The 16,205-nt window shown below is 34.7% G+C and overlaps 1 protein-coding gene across 5 annotated transcripts; it reads right to left on the bottom strand.

Annotated features, from left to right (window-relative positions):
- Positions 1 to 1,776: 1,776 nt before the first annotated feature.
- On the bottom strand, positions 1,777 to 15,158 carry LOC129308554 (uncharacterized). 5 transcript variants are annotated; one of them, XM_054949738.1, is made up of 6 exons: positions 14,957 to 15,158; positions 14,608 to 14,674; positions 14,043 to 14,103; positions 13,496 to 13,681; positions 13,252 to 13,291; positions 5,900 to 6,639 (listed from the first exon to the last, which is right to left on the bottom strand). In XM_054949738.1, exons 4-6 carry the CDS (start codon positions 13,676 to 13,678, stop codon positions 6,356 to 6,358), a joined length of 507 nt encoding a protein of 168 aa, XP_054805713.1. In that variant the 5' UTR covers positions 13,679 to 13,681; positions 14,043 to 14,103; positions 14,608 to 14,674; positions 14,957 to 15,158; the 3' UTR covers positions 5,900 to 6,355. The 5 variants fall into 5 exon arrangements, with proteins under 5 accessions (XP_054805714.1, XP_054805713.1, XP_054805712.1 ...); XM_054949737.1 differs by having other exon boundaries at positions 14,043 to 14,108; positions 14,610 to 14,674; XM_054949739.1 differs by lacking the exons at positions 5,900 to 6,639; positions 14,043 to 14,103 and adding an exon at positions 1,777 to 2,111 and having other exon boundaries at positions 14,610 to 14,674.
- Between the last annotated feature and the right edge of the window lie 1,047 nt (positions 15,159 to 16,205).

Below are 16,205 nucleotides of genomic sequence, written 5' to 3'. Positions count from 1 at the left end.
GTACAAAATTCGATATTGTCTGTTGTATTATTTTAGGGTTGTCAAATCTGATATCTTTTATGTCTACAAAATCGTACAATGACTAAAATTTATATCACCTGAAACAATGTCCATGGTTTCTGGTCATGTCTGATATCTGTGGATGCTAAAATACAAAGTAGTACCATTGATGGATCCGAAAAGATATGGAGGATGTGAGAATTGAAGCAAAAATGATACCAACACTTTTGAAACCCTTTTCTTGAAAAAGTTGACTTCTTGATGTTTGCATCAATAATGAAAATTGATAAAGCTAATAAGTAAGTAATTGGTTAAGAATTAATATCTCAAGCTCATCTTATGGGCAAGATAATAAATTTGTTCATGAATAACACACAGAATTATAAATTATTGTCTATTAAAACTCGACTTTTTACATGATTATGAATCTACTCTTAATTAGTTCATTTTCACCTACTTTACTTTATTCATCTTATATATATATATATTATATTGGTTGTTCATAAATATTTCCTCTTTGGATTCAATCATATTCGAGACACGAGATTTTAATATTAATTCATTATATTATTAATAATTAACCCCTTTCATTAAATTCATTTTTCATTGGTGGCATCTTTTATATATTACAGTTATAAGTGTGATTTTGTTTTAATGTTATCTACACCACTGTTGGTAACAGCGGTATTGGGCAGAGAAATTCTTAATTAATCTTAAATTGTTATTACCTATGTATTAAATATAAGGCAAATTTGAAAAGTCATGTTTTATTATGTAAGGAATTTTACAAAATTTTAAGGGTAATAAATAAATATCTTCTTACGTACAATTTCAATCGGAATATATTAAAAATACTTGCCTTCCATTATAGATAAATAATTAATAAGTAGTATTCTATAAAATGCCTTCTATATATATATATATATCTAAATATATTAAAAAATGAATTTAAAAAATGTCTTATATTTAAAATGAAGATAATATTTCATTTATATTATATTGAAAAACGATAAATTAAATAAAACATTAAGTTCTCGTAACAACACTATAATAAATAAAAAAATGCAAAATCTCATAATTCAATTCATTTACATGATAATAAAGTAGTAGATAATATAATATAAATTTCAATCAATGATCACATAACTCAATTGATAGAAAGTTATATAACTTAATCAATAGTTTCAAATTTAAAGCCTAAGTATATAACTATATCAAATACACATTGACAGAGCTTTGTCACTTTTTCAGGCTAACCTAACTCAATTCAAATTAATTAAAGTATAACATAACTCACGCATACAAGGTAGAATGTGAAGCTCCATTATGCAATCACCTTATCAATAGGGAAATCCCATTTTATTTGATCTGAACTGTTTTTAAATCAGTGACTACAAATGATGTGACTCTAATAAGGTATTTAAATATGGAAGAATAACAAAAAAAATCCCAAAATGATCAATTATTATAACTTAAGTCTCAAGTGTTAAGTTTTAAAAAATTTGTAAGTTCGATTCTCAATTTTACAATTTCGTTGTAATAAATTTATAACTTTTGTTTTAAATTTTAACAAGAAAAACAAATTATTTATTATTCAACAATGTTAAAATTTGAAAAAATAAGTTGCAAGTTCATTACAATAAAATTGTAAAATTGAGGACTGAACTTATAAATTCCTAAAGTTTGACATTTGAAACATAAGTTAAATTAATTAATCCTTTTGAGATCTCTCTATCATTCTCCCTTTAAATATTTCTCTTGTAGTGAAGTCATAGCTTATAAAGAAATATGAGAAAGCATTATCAATTCTTTGGACTGAGATTTGGCACAAGGCCAGTCCCTGATATCATCAAAGGCACCAAGTCCACAGTCTCCGTTCAGACAATGATTGTAAGCATTTTACACAAACAATCATACAAGACCCTAAACCTTTCTAAACTTGTACCATTTGTTTTGCTCAGCAGAAAATGAGAAAGATATACCATTTGGCATTAGCATGCCTTAGTTGCAATTACAGGTTTTCAGTTTTTACCAATTGGCACCATCTGCATCCCGGGACTGGTAGAAATCGTTTGGCCGAACAATGCTGACCTCCTCAAACTCATTATCATCTGCAAGCAACAGAATTGACAGATGGAAGAATTTTTCATTATATTGTTCCAGAAAAGCCAAAAGAAACAGTCCTGAGGCTTTAGAATATGTAAAAATTGAATGTTATATTCCGACAAATACAATGAAATTAAATTTCATCGACCATAAGGAAACACTGCCTGTCCAACATAACGAGAAGGTAACGCAAAGAGGGAGTAGAGTAGAAAATCTTTATATTAATGTCTGCTGCTTACTCGTAAAGATCATTCTAGGGGGGGGGGGGGGGAACTACAGATGTGAATCTATGCTGAGTTGGATATGCATGGGTGAGTACAAGTGACAGGTGAAACTATCATCAAAAGGAGTAAAGGACCATCTAAAAAACCACCAATTCAGAAAATTTCCCTGAATATGTCAATTAGTACTTAGACAATGGTTGAAGAGTGCAATTCTACAAGACAAATCATGCATGTAACCAAAATCAATGTGGAACAAGATGTGTAACATTATTTAGATTGAAAAGCATCATTTTCATCTGTGGCTTTGACTATAGTAATTAGTAAACAGAACAGACAGCTGTTTGACAAGTAGGGTGTGTTTGGATTACATTACTTCAAATTGAAAGGAGTGTTAAAAGCAAGGAATTTAGGTGCTAGGTGCGTGTGAGTGTGAGGAAGATGGATGTCACATGTGCTTGCATGGTGCGAATGAACATGTATGTGTGTATCAGCAAACCTGCAACATGCTTGTATATATTCATAATTATGCATGTAGTGTGTGTTAAGCATGCATATGCTTACTCACTTTTATGCATGTTGTGAGTGCACGCACAAACATGTGCAAATGCATCATTGCTTGTTTGAGTTAGGAGAAGCACATGTTCATTCATGCACATACCTATATGCATGTTTATTTATGCATGCGCATGAGCACATGCAGATGTGTCAACATATACAAACACATATCTGTGTGTGTATTTATATACGCATGGCCGCATGCATGTATCTATCTATATATAATTTTGTATCAAGAAACTGGTGCTTCAAAAATGAGAGGATGAAATTACGTAATTCTACCTAAAAGGTAGAGTTTTTTTTTTATTATTATTATTTTCAAATTTACTTGATTAAATTACCTTCAAAATTTGAAAAGAAAATGCCCCCTAAGTCAAACGATTTCAGTAAAGCGATTCAAATACCTCCAAAAAGTCTTTCCCCTATTAAATTACTCATCCGAACATAAGATTAGGGAACAAGTTTTGATCCAATATTGGCATTACAATTATAACATCTTGGATTTCAACTTTAGAAATTTTCCACTATTTAAAAGGGTATTTTAGTCAAATTAAATAAATTTTTGGTTAATGATGTTTTTAAGAGACTAATGCATATGACGAACATTGGACAATCTTAAAAGAAGGCTAGATTGGAGTTTAAGTTGGCCGTGGCACAGAGAAAGGCCCAAAACGAGTTTAGGGTTCTCTGCATTTATCAATTCACAAAATCAGACAGACAATGAGAAGTGAGATAGAGAGAACACGAAGAGACAATGAGCAATGACCGATGGGTGCTAGGGCTCAACCTTCAAATCACTTTAGAAGCATTTGGAGCAAAATTTAGCTTTGGGTAAGCTTCCTTCACCTCTCCTCCCTATATTCAAACTTTTTTGATGATTAGGATATTTTGGGGCTTTGATTCGATTTTTTCTTGGATAATGGCTGAACCCATTACTTTAGTTAAACTCTTGGATAGTTAAATCAAGCCTCTAAACCTACACTTATGATTTGTATAATGATTTGGAATTGGTGGTTAAGGTTTGGACGAACCTTAAATAGAAATTGAATGATTACGAGCAATGTAGGTAATGTATTGGAAGGATTGTTAGGGTTAAATTGAGATTTTGAGTATAATGGGTACCTTTAAGGGTGTTCACAGGACGGGACGGGACCGGGACACCCCTATCTCATGTCCTGTCCCGAAAAAGGACCAGAATTGAATTTTTGTCTCGTGTCCCATCCATCTCAATAGGAATCAGGACGGGGACCAGAATAAAATTGGGACGTCCCGCTGTCTTACAGTCCTGATAAACAATGTCGGAGAAATATCTGGATAATAATATTCATTAAAATTTTAAATTATATAATTTATTAAGTTTAAAATTAAAACAACACAAATACATAAATCACAACAATTTAAAGTCAATTATTGCATTACATTAATCACTATTACACATTATGATAGCAATTACAAGTGATCTCTAGGCTATAGGAGTAGCAACAATAGGTAAGTCAAGCACAAAATCAAATCACTATTTTTCTACTTTAGCTGAGATGTGCTAAGCTAATTACTCTTTTGAAAGTAAAACAACAAATATAATATAAATAAAAATTATTAAATAGATAAACATAAGAATAAATTGTGTTAATATAATTAATATATTATAAAGAAAGATATCACCCTGTTTACTTTGTCATTAAAATTATCAATATAAAAAACTTTAGTTTTATATAAGAATTGCAAGTATTAAAATTATAATTGATATAATTAATATAAGTATAAATTATATTAATATAATTAATATATTTAATGTATATTTTTAAAATAAAAAAGAATATATATAACATTCGAGATGGGACAGGATGAGATGTCCCGATAGTAATCCCGTGTCTTGTCCCATCCCAAACCCTTTCTTATCCCGTCTCGATTACTTTCGAGTCGGGACAAGACCCGTCCCAATATGATCAGGACGATATCAGGCCAATAGGGACAGGTACAAGCTGAACACCCCTAGGTACCTCTAATTGTATTATAAAATGGGGCGATTAGTGTGGGGATTGATAATTAAGGGTTCAATCTTGTAGATTAGCCTTTGATCGAGTATTGCGGTGTATAGTGAACGCTTGTGGAGCCGTTGGTTGACCACGGTAATCCTTTTAGTAACAAAAGGATTGAGACAATTAGATTGTCTAATCTTCCTTTTTGTGTGTTTGGATGATAGTGTGTTAAATTTTAAAATTAATGTTTTGGTTTGGTACTAGCATAGTAATAATATGAAAGTATGATTTTTGAAGTTATGTGAAGTGGAATGAAAAGTTATTTAATGTTTTGGTATTTGGAAAGTAAGTTCTATTTTTTATGTATAACTACTTGCAAAATTCTATGGTTTAAATGAAAATGAGCAATTGTGATAAATTATACGTTATGACTATGTGTTGAAGCATTGAGCATGTTTGGCATGATCATTGTGAAAGGGTGGGAGTTCACCCTAGTGTGTTGTTAGGACATTGTTTGGAACTCCATATGGTACACTAACACCGTAGAGGCCTCGATGCTCAGTATTATATTGTTTGGAAGTCCCAATACTACGTGCGATAGATTGGATATCAACACCCCTAGTATTCGTGAACAGGGAAAATCTATTGTCCATAATGGGCGAAGGCGCTCTTAGCCGGGGCTGCCTCCTATTAATGGTGAGCTTAGGCTAGTCCAATCACATGAACTTAGTTCTATCGAGTTGTCAGCCCACAAATTTAGTCGAAAGACATAAAGAAGATATAAAGTGGTGTGTTGACCATGCATATCATATCATAATCATATGTGTGGACTTATGTGACTTGTTATATGTTTTATTATGTCACTTCACATACGCACAAACTGTTCTCATACATGAATAGTTGATTAGACTATTGTTGCGTAGAAATAATTTGGACTTATAGGAATTAGGAAGAGATGAGGGAAAAAATGAGAGAAGAACAGAAAGATAGGTAAAGGCAGAGAGGAATGAGAGATTAAGAAGAGGTCGAGAGAAATTGAGGAACAAGGAAATTCTATTTAATCACTGCTGAGATAAACTACAATTCAAATGCCTTAACATATATATAGGCTTCACTCACTTACCTTACCCAACGGCTAATTTCACAGCGCCGCTAAACCGTTATTCAATTCTAACTAACTAACATTAACATTTTATAAAACTATAACAATACCCCACCCCTCAAAAGATCCTTGCCCTCAAGGATCATTGATAACAAATTGAGGAAATTTTTGTTGCAGCTGATGTAGAGGCATCCAAGATGCTTCCTCATCAGGTAATTGCTTCCACTTAATCAGAACTTCAATAATAATCCATCCCTTCTTTCTTCCAACTCGTTTTTGTAGAATATTTTTGAATTCTAAGGCTGGAGGTAGCTCTGGCCAATCAAGAGGGGGATGCCTTTGCCTTACTTTAGGGTCAGGACAAAGCTTTAATAGAGAAATATGGAAAGTTAGGTGTATTCTTGATTCAGCTGGTAGCTCAATTTGTAGGCAACAGCACCTATTCTTGTAATGACCTTGTAAGGACCAAAATATCTAGGATCTAGCTTTTGATTACTCCTTGCAGCAGCAGAAATTTGTCTATAAGGCTGCAATTTAAGGAAAACCCATTGACCAACAGCAAACTCTCGATCAGTCCTATGAGAATCAGCCTTTTGTTTCATCAGATTGGCTGCCCGATGAAGATGATGCTTCAAAACAGCTAGCACAGCTTCTCTAGCTGAAAAAGTCCTGTCTAAAACATCCAAAACAGAACCATTAGGTAAATAAAGACAATGAATAGGGGCTTTCTGACTATATAAAAGTTCATGAAGAGTTGCTTTTGTGGCTGTATGAAATGTGGTATTATACCACCATGCAGCTTGTGACAACCACTTGCTTCAATCTCTTGGTTGTTCCCAACACATACATCTAAGATAGGTTTCTAAGCACCTATTTAGGGCTTCGGATTGTCCATCTGTTTGAGGGTGATATGCAGTTGAAAGTTGTTGCTTAACTCCCAAAACTTGCAAAAATTCCTTCCAAAACCCACTCACAAATATAGGGTCACGATCACTAATAATTTCAGCGGGTGCACCATGCAATTTATACACATTATCCATAAAGAGTTGTGCTAAAGAAGAAGCTGAATAAGGATGAGTAAGAGGTATAAAATGGGCATACTTACTCATTCTATCAATTAATACCCAAATGTATCCTTACCATGAGATTTAGGAAGTCCTTCTATAAAATCCATTGCAATACTCTTCCAAACTCGACTTGGAATTGAAAGAGGTTGCAACAGCCCTGGTGGAGCAATAGCTTCATATTTACAATGAGCACATGTATCACATTGCTTGATAAAATCAGTCACATCATTAATCAATTTTTTCCACCAAAATAATACCTTAATTCTATGATAAGTGGCTTGAATTCCTGAATGCCCTCCTTGGAAACTAGAGTGTAACCACTCCAAAATTTGTTGTTTCAAATTAGGCTCATTCCCAATTACTAGCTTTCCCTTCCTTCTCAACAATTCTCCATCCCAAGAAAAATGCCGCCATGTACCACTATTTTCTTGAGCTTTCTTCTGTATTTTGAAACCACAGCATCACTTCTCCAACTTCCCTTGATTTTGTCCAGCAATTCAGGAGAAGAAGTATCTAAAACCATCTGCATCAGTTGCTGTTTGGGTATTCTTGAGAGAGCATCAGGTGCTGAATTATTATTCCCCTTCTTATATTGTATTTCGTAGTCAAACCCAGCTAGTTTTGCAACCCAAAACATCTGAAATGAGGTCTTTAGCTTCTGTCCCAGTAGATATTTCAGACTTTGTTGGTCAGGCTGATTATAAACTGTTTCCTCTCAAGGTACTGATGCCAATGAAGGACAGCAAGGACCACCGCCATTAATTCCTTTTCATATATAGAAAGGTGCTGGTGTCTTTCAGCTAAACCTTTGCTAAAGTAGGCAATTGGCTGCCCTTGCTGCATTAGTACTGCCCCCATGCCAAAACCACATGCATCTGTCTCCACCACAAATTCTTTAGTAAAATCAGGAAGAGAAAGGACAGGTGCAGATGTTAATACCTCTTTGAGATTATTAAATGCTTTCGAGGCCACTTCTGACCATCTGAACCCATCCTTCTTAAGAAGGCAAGTTAGTGGCTTGGCTAAAGCTCCATAACCCTTGATAAACCTTCTGTAGTAACCTGCCAATCCTAGAAACGCCCTTAGTTGTTTCATGGTCTTAGGTTCAGGCCATTCAGCAACTGCTTGAATCTTCTTTGGATCTGTTTTAACTGTCCCTTTACCAATTAGATGACCCAAATATTCTACCTCATTGGCTGCAAAAGAACACTTGCTCATCTTGACATAATACTGATGTTTCCTCAAAATGGAAAAGACTTCCTTAAGATGCTGCACATGGTCATCCAAATTAGCACTATAAATTAATATATCATCAAAAAATACTAGCACAAACCTTCTCAAATAAGGACGAAATATGCTATTCATGGCTCCTTGAAATGTGGCTGGGGCATTAGTTAGGCCAAATGGCATAACCAGCCACTCATAATGCCCATTATGCGTTTTGAAAGCAGTTTTCCCAACATCTTGAGGCACCATTCTAATTTGGTGATAACCAGCTCTAAGATCTAGCTTGGTGAAATATTTTGCAGTATTCAATTCATCAAAAAGGTCTTCTACCAAAGGAATAGGATATTGATTTTTTACTGTTTTCTTATTTAATTGTCTATAGTCTATACACATTCTCCAAATTCCATCTTTTTTCTTAACTAAAACTATAGGAGCAAAAATGGACTTGAGCTTTCTTGAATTACCCCCCTTGCAATAACTCCCCACTAACCCCTCAATAACATCCTTTTGAGCTGAGGGATATCTGTAAGGCTTTAAGTTTATAGGATTAGTGCCCTCTTGAAGAACAATAGAATGATCATGCCCCTTCTTGAAAGGGGGTGACCCTTTAGGCACTTCAAAGAGATCAGAAAACTCTTGTAAAGTGGAAGAGATTACTTCTGGAATTTCTGAACAGCACTGGATAGAGAAAATTTCCACCTTTTCTTGCCCTTTTGGTATTAATTGTAACAAAAATACCTGACCAGTATTAAAATCTTCACTTTCCAGCCTCTTTAGCTGCCACACGTAAGGTATTGGGAGGGGTAGCTTGAAGTTTGCACATTTTCCCTTCAAGCAAAAAGAACATAGTTAAAGACTCATAATCCCAGAAAGCATTTTTAATACTTTTGAGCCACTTAAGCCCAAGCATCAAATCATAAGTATGCAAATCAAGAACTCTAAAATCAAAAGCAAATTCTAAGCCCTGCATTTTCCATTTAAATCCTTCCCAAATGCCATGTACTCTAAGCCTTCTTCCCCTGCCACTTCCACCCATGTTTCATGAGCTCCATCAGGTTGCCAACCCAGCTTCTTGGCTATACTGAGATCCAAAAAATCATGAGTGCTGCCACTATCAATTAAAATCTAGAGTTGCTTCTTCCCACAATAGCCTGTGAGCCTCATGGAGGACACGCTGTCCACTCCATCAATGGCATGGAGAGAAGTAAAAGACTAGTCCTCCTCTTCTTCTATCTCACTAGCCTCTTCCTGTTGAGCATCTTCCTCAAACTTATCTTGAACTTCAATAAAATATAACTGCAATTTTTGTCTCTGAGGGCATTTATGGTTGCGGGAAAATTTTTCATGGCAATAAAAGCACAAATTTTTGATTCTATGTTCAGCTTCCTCTTCAGCCAAGAGGATTTTCGTGGTGGGTCTGCTGCCTTTTTGACTAAAAGAAACATTTTTGACTAATAAAGAGGCCATCTTTTCCTTCGGTTGGGCCCCACTCCTTGTTAACATATTCTTATTAACAGCCCACGTGTTTTGGTTTGAGGATGGGGTGGCCGAAGATGTCTGTGCCACGTACCCTCCATTCCTGCCTTGCGTCTTCTTTTCAGTTTGCCTCGCCATCATCACTTCTTGCATTCTGGCCAATTTCCGAGCCTCCCTCAAGGTGTGCAGCTTAAAGAGGCAAACTGGCCCTTCATAGTCCTCCCAAAGACCCGATAGGTATATGTCTACTAGATATTCTTCGGGTAACCAAAGCTTGCACAAGATCATATCAAACTCGTCGTTGTAGTCAGCCAGCGTTCCACGTTGCTTGAAGCGAGCGAGGTCGCTCATTGGGGTCTCGTGAACAGGTCCAAAACAGTCTTTAATCTCTTCGGTATATTCTTTCCAGGTAGGCCAAATTCCTTCCCACGTCTTCTCGTACGCTTGATGCCACTGGAAGGCTCATGGGTTAAGATGCATACTTGCAATCTTGATCTTAGATTCTTTTGGCGTTTCATCTAGCTCAAAATATCTTTCACACTTCAAGAGCCAGCCAAGCGCATCTTCCCTCGTAAACCTGGGGAACTCCATCTTCGTAAACTGAGCGGGTCTCCTATATTCTCTTCTTTCATTCCCTTCTCGTGATCATCAGGATCATGATGCCGGTCAAGGTTCTGTCCGTTTCGAGGATTACCATCTCTTTCAGCATCTCGGTCCCTAACCAGTAATTGGAGTTGTTGAGAGAGCCCATCAACCAGGTCAGTCAAAGCCTCAATCTTGCCATTATTTTCTTCAATCTTGACTAAGCAATCTTCCATCTGATGCTGATCTTGTTTGATCCATCTCCGAGTCTTGACTATATATCGTGCGACTGGAGAGAGAGAGAGAGGGAAGGCCGAGGAGCGTCAGCTCTGATACCACTATTGCGTAGAAATAATTTGGACTTGTAGGAATTAGGAAGAGATGAGGGAAAAGATGAGAGAAGAACAGAAAGATAGGTAAAGGTAGAGAGGAATGAGAGATTAAGAAGAGGTCGAGAGAAATTGAGGAACAAAGGAAATTTATTTAGTCACCACTGAGATAAACTACAATTCAAATGCCTTAACATATATATAGGCTTCACTCACTTACCTCACCCAACGGCTAATTTCACAACACCGCTAAATCATTATTCAATTCTAACTAACTAACATTAACATTTTATAAAACTATAACAACTATTTGATTACTGAGTCCTCAACTCACCCCGTGGTTTACATTTTACAAGTGAAGGCTCCGATAGGGGCAAGGGAAAGGAAGGTGCAACTGAACATTAAGGGGACTAGTCAAATTGTATACTCCCTTTTCATTTATTTTGGTTTATCATGAATGTTGTATGCATATGCTAACTTAGGACATATATATCTTTTTGTAACGCACTTGCACGATTCCTATTGTAAACTGTGGGTATCTCAGCCTGTGATGTGTTAATTGTTTTGTATTGGCTATGAGAGGTCGAGATATTAGTACAAGTGTTAGTTTTGTATTGATACATGTGTTAGATCGGCCATTGGATTGATTATATGAGGTTGTTGCCCCCCTTGGGTTATGATATCCATCTATGGGATCAATGTTAATCTCGATTATTATAACTTTGTTCTGTGTTTGGTGTTATGCATGCTTGGTAATGTCAAGGATGACATTACAACAGTCCTCCACGATTTTCTGAGATTTTACCCAAATAATTGAAGTAGAAGCAGCCATAGTGTGCATATTGCTCAAATCCATCAACACATATGGGTTTTCTTTTCTATAGGTAATCAAAATGATACTTAAACTTGGTTCCTGATGGAACTTTGATGACAAAACAACAACAAATTCTCTTCCTTGCCATCCAAGAATCTCATTGTTTTAGTACCGACTTGATGGAGTTTATATAACAGAACAACAAAAATCAACACCAAAACAGGACATAAAAACTCTCATTGACTCAACTGCTATATGTTTACAGAAACACCATAACATACCCAAGAATTAATACCAATGCATAGAACTAACAGGACTGCCAAGTCTCTAACTAGTTAAATGAAACAAACACATAGAACCACAAGCAAAAACACAATAAAAGAGCATGATAATTCTCTAGCTTTTGAGAGGCTCAAGGCCCTCCCAATTACCATCCTCCAATATAATTCTTTGCACCCTTTCCTCACTCCCTTCATTCTTCATAAAACCCACTCCATCATTTTTTCTTACATCCACTGCCTTCTTTCTCTTTGTTCAACCCCTTTTCTGCTCTTGCATTCCTTTTTCTGAAACAAGTCCCCTGGGTTGTATTAGCACTTGGCCCAGCTGGCCATCAGTTTCACAGCTAAAATTGACAATAGCAGATTGCCACTTCTATTTTCATGAGTGCAAGTCATTGAGGCAATTGAAATATAAGGGTCTATTTGGATTGGAGAAAACGGAGGAAACGGTAAGAAAGAGGAAAGTTTAATTAAAACATTTTCTTTGATTTCAAATTTAAATCAAACCTTCCTTTCCCTTCCCTTTCTCCTCCAGTCTTTTCAATCCAAGCATTCTCTCAAAAAATCAGGAACCATTCAAGTACGACAACTAATCTGATATTCAGGCAAGGATAGAACGATAAAACAGAAATCCAAAAATTTTGAAGTCTCTTAAATAGTTTATGCGCCAAAAATTTTGAAATAATGCAGTTCCCATCAAGACTATCCAATGCTTTAAAGCTACCAAGTCAATAGGAATCCAGGCTTAATCAATGGTGGCAAAAAGCATCAAACAGACGTGCTGGCTTCAGCAGATTAAAAGTTTCTACTCAGTTCCTCTAGGCTATTTTTATGAAATTCAACCATAACTGAAGCCTTATCTGATATTGACAATAGGGCCAAGAAATGCAACACAATCACAGGGGAGCATTGTAACTCTTTTCATAGACTCCTCAAACAAAATACACAAACCCAAAAGTTTGACATTGGTCAAATGAGATTCAGAAGGAAACCTATGGAACCTTGTATTATTTAACAATGAAGATACTGCAACTCCTTCATGATTCAGAGAGAAGGATGGGAATTAAGGATATCATGAAAATAAACTCCCTTAGCATTCAGGAGGCTAGAGACTTTTCCAAAAGCAACCAAATTCTTCTTTACCTGGTTTCTGACTCATAACCTTCTCATAAATTTCCTACTAACAACCTACTCTCCACCTCTCATCCAAAGAGACAATAAGTTACAAGAACTATGACCAATTGACCATCTTCCATGGCCACCTCTTCTTCATTTATATCCACCTCATCAGTAGACAACACAGCTTCAGTGCCTGTTACACACTCTTTTCTCTTCATTCTCTTTTCATAGGTTAATAGCACTCTTGGCCCATTAATTACAGGCTGTTCAGTTTCTCAACAGGGTTTTTTAAAATTAAGTTGACAACAGGAAAGCAGGTATATTAAACAAAATACATACAGGTTTTCTTTGAGTAGGGAATGACAGGAAGAAAATGAATAGAAAACATACCTTTTCTAAGTGTCAGTGCCACAACAGCATCATTGTCAACCTGAATAATAGATACATAGGAAAGTGTCAACATGTATGACACAATGGTATAATTCATGTAATGAACATGTTAAATTTCAGAGTGCTAAATCAATAAAAAAGATTTTCAATAAAAATACTGGATAGAGTTAGACATATCCTCAATGAGAGTATTTTCAAGAAACATACAGAATAGAAATCACATAAATTGATGATGCAATACTACCTTCTGATCTGCAAGTGTCTCTGAGTCCTCTAATATTTCCCCTGTACCTGGTAGAACTAATCGCTGATCATTGACAGGTTGATCAGTGATTTCCTGCAACTTCTGCTTTATGTCAATTATTTTATCAGATGGCTTGCATCGGATAAAGTATGTAGACTTGCTACGCTTAACACGAATGTACATATCCTGTTATGCAATCACATAATCACAGTATAAATCACACAATGTTGTGATAATGTATAAAAAACAGTAAAAAATAATTAAAGCTGCTACAAGGGAATCCCATTTCATATATGACAAGAAGAGCATAAAAAATAGTATATAATGCCTATCCTTAGCTCAGAATATTGCAGCATTAGAATGTAATATGGCATTTTACCTCCTGAAATTGCTCACGAAATATATATATAAAGCTACCATGATATTCAAACAAAATATCATAAAGTTATAGCATATTCATGATATGTGTGACTCAACTCCCAAGTTAGGAAAATGAAAAGTGAAAACCCATTCATATCTGGTACAGCTATAAAATCCAAAAACACACCTATTAACCTGTTGCTTTGTAGAAAGATATTAACATAGCCACATCTTATCCAATCCTCCTCCTGTTCTGAAAAAATTGCAAAATCAGATACGCAATTGTTTCTTTTCTTGTTCCTTTCGTAAAATTTCTATTCTTCTCATTTCCCAAGCAACTACTATGAAAAAGAAATACATTTTTTATATGAATTTCCAACGTCCATAATTATTGTAACCACTTTCCTTCTATACACTTCAGTTGCTATCATACCACTTTCCATGGTTGCATTTCAACAATAATGCCTTTCTACCAATAAATAAACCTCTACCTTCCAGATAATCCTAGCTTTAATAGATTTTGATGATTAAAATCAATTTCCACTTTCAGAAAAGCTCATGCATTTTCAATATAACGATCCACATTATGCTGCCACATCATGCATTTTTCCCAACTAGTGGTTTAAGGCCTATCAAATGCACCCAATTGTCAGCGATTTAACAGCTATAGCCTATAGGAGCCTCCTCCAACATCGTAATCTGGATTAAGAAGTGAAATTCCAAAGAAAGTAAAAGATAAAGATAACACGCACACCATTTGTTACGCTTCTGGCGCCTCTGTTTTTCCCCCTTTTCCTTTGGTGACGAACTTTCCGGATTCTGCAATCCACAGAAGAATTGAAGAAAAGAATTCCAAAGAGTCATACTTAAAAAAAAAAAAAAAACCAAGTAACAAAGGAAATCAGTGAAATGCATACGCCATTTTATTTAATGCTTTGAATTTCAACATGCGTGAAAAATTGTAAAGTCAATCGAGGTTGTTTCAAGAAGATAACTTCGCGAGAAAAAAAAAAAAACTGAATTAATTGCGTTTTATGCAGAAAGAAATCAAGGAAATTGGGACTACGAAAGGAGGTCGGAACCGGAAATCAGGATTTTCACCTGGAAATTGGTGAAATTGCCGGGTGAGAAAAGTAGGTGCAGTCAGATTCCGAAAACGTGCTTCCTGAGCCACCGCTCTCAACTCGTTTTTTCAGTAGCTGAGTTCCGTTTGCCGGTGTTTGCAGGCAAGAGCACGAAAGGTAAGGAATTCATTCCACAGAAGCTAGGAGCTTTCCACTGTCCAGTGCAATTCTAAGATGGATCAAATTTTAAGGAGAGAGACTAAAAGCTACTCTGATCTATATCAATAATAATAATAATAATAATAATAATAAAATAAAAGGGATGTAATTATTTTTTATCCTTAACTTTTAATAATTATATGACTATATTAAATATTTTTATATTAATAAAAAATTAAAAAAATAATTTAAATATTATAAAATCTTCTATATTTAAAATTAAAAATTATTTTTAAAAGATATCTTACAAATATAATTAAAATATTTTACTAATATCAATTTGCAATAATAAAAAAATCACTTAATTTGATAGGCTGGTTGCTTTTAAGACAAATCTTAAAATTAAATATGAACTTTTTTCTTTCAAATATTATATCTAAAATTTAAAATTTATACATTTAAAATTTTTTATTTAGATAGTAAAATTTTTTTTAAAATATCTAACTACAAATTTAATTGTGGAGAGGAATCAGAAAATTAGAGATGGACTAAAGTCATGTAGTGACATTAAATGGAATGACTAAAGGCTTGTTTGGAATTATTTTTGTTTTATTATTCAAATATATGTTTTGAGAAAAAATACAAAAAACTTGTAAAAAAAATAAAAACTTGTTTGCTTGTGTTACATGATTAATGTTAACATGATTTTTTTTGTATTTATTTGATATTATATTATATCCCAATTTAACTTAGTGGGCACATGCATACGTGACAAAACAATAGAATTTCTCATTCTAGTCAGTGACATTTAAAGAACTCATAGTTAAATTATCATCATAATGGGTAAACAAAAATACAATACACCAATGTCCAAATGACATATTGAGGTGAGTTTGATGCTGAAAAATTTGTAAAAACAAAAATCATGTCAAAATGTTACAAACCTTTCTTCTTTATGTGGTCGCAACGACATAAAACCTAGCCAAATATACATACATTAATATCTAAACTCTTGTCATGATCAGTCAATGTTGTGAAAATCAAATTAGATTGGACGGTCCAACCATCAGCCACTGAGTAAAACGGTTTGATTCAACTAATTAAACTAAATTAGCCTTTGAACCGAA

This window comes from Prosopis cineraria, unplaced genomic scaffold (assembly GCF_029017545.1).
Source record: "Prosopis cineraria cultivar Desert tree isolate PC_DT_omini unplaced genomic scaffold, ASM2901754v1 PC4, whole genome shotgun sequence".
Taxonomy (NCBI): domain Eukaryota; kingdom Viridiplantae; phylum Streptophyta; class Magnoliopsida; order Fabales; family Fabaceae; genus Prosopis; species Prosopis cineraria.
This window is presented reverse-complemented; position numbering and strand designations above follow the sequence as displayed.

What these genes read in the sequence shown, in the direction of transcription:
- LOC129308554 (XM_054949736.1), bottom strand. An exon ending in AGACACTTGCAGATCAGAAG is followed by an intron (nt 13,292 to 13,495) that starts GTAGTATTGCAT and finishes TCTATTATTCAG; the next exon opens with GTTGACAATGATGCTGTTGT. An exon ending in GGCACTGACACTTAGAAAAG is followed by an intron (nt 6,640 to 13,251) that starts GTATGTTTTCTA and finishes TGGATGTTTTAG; the next exon opens with ACAGGACTTTTTCAGCTAGA.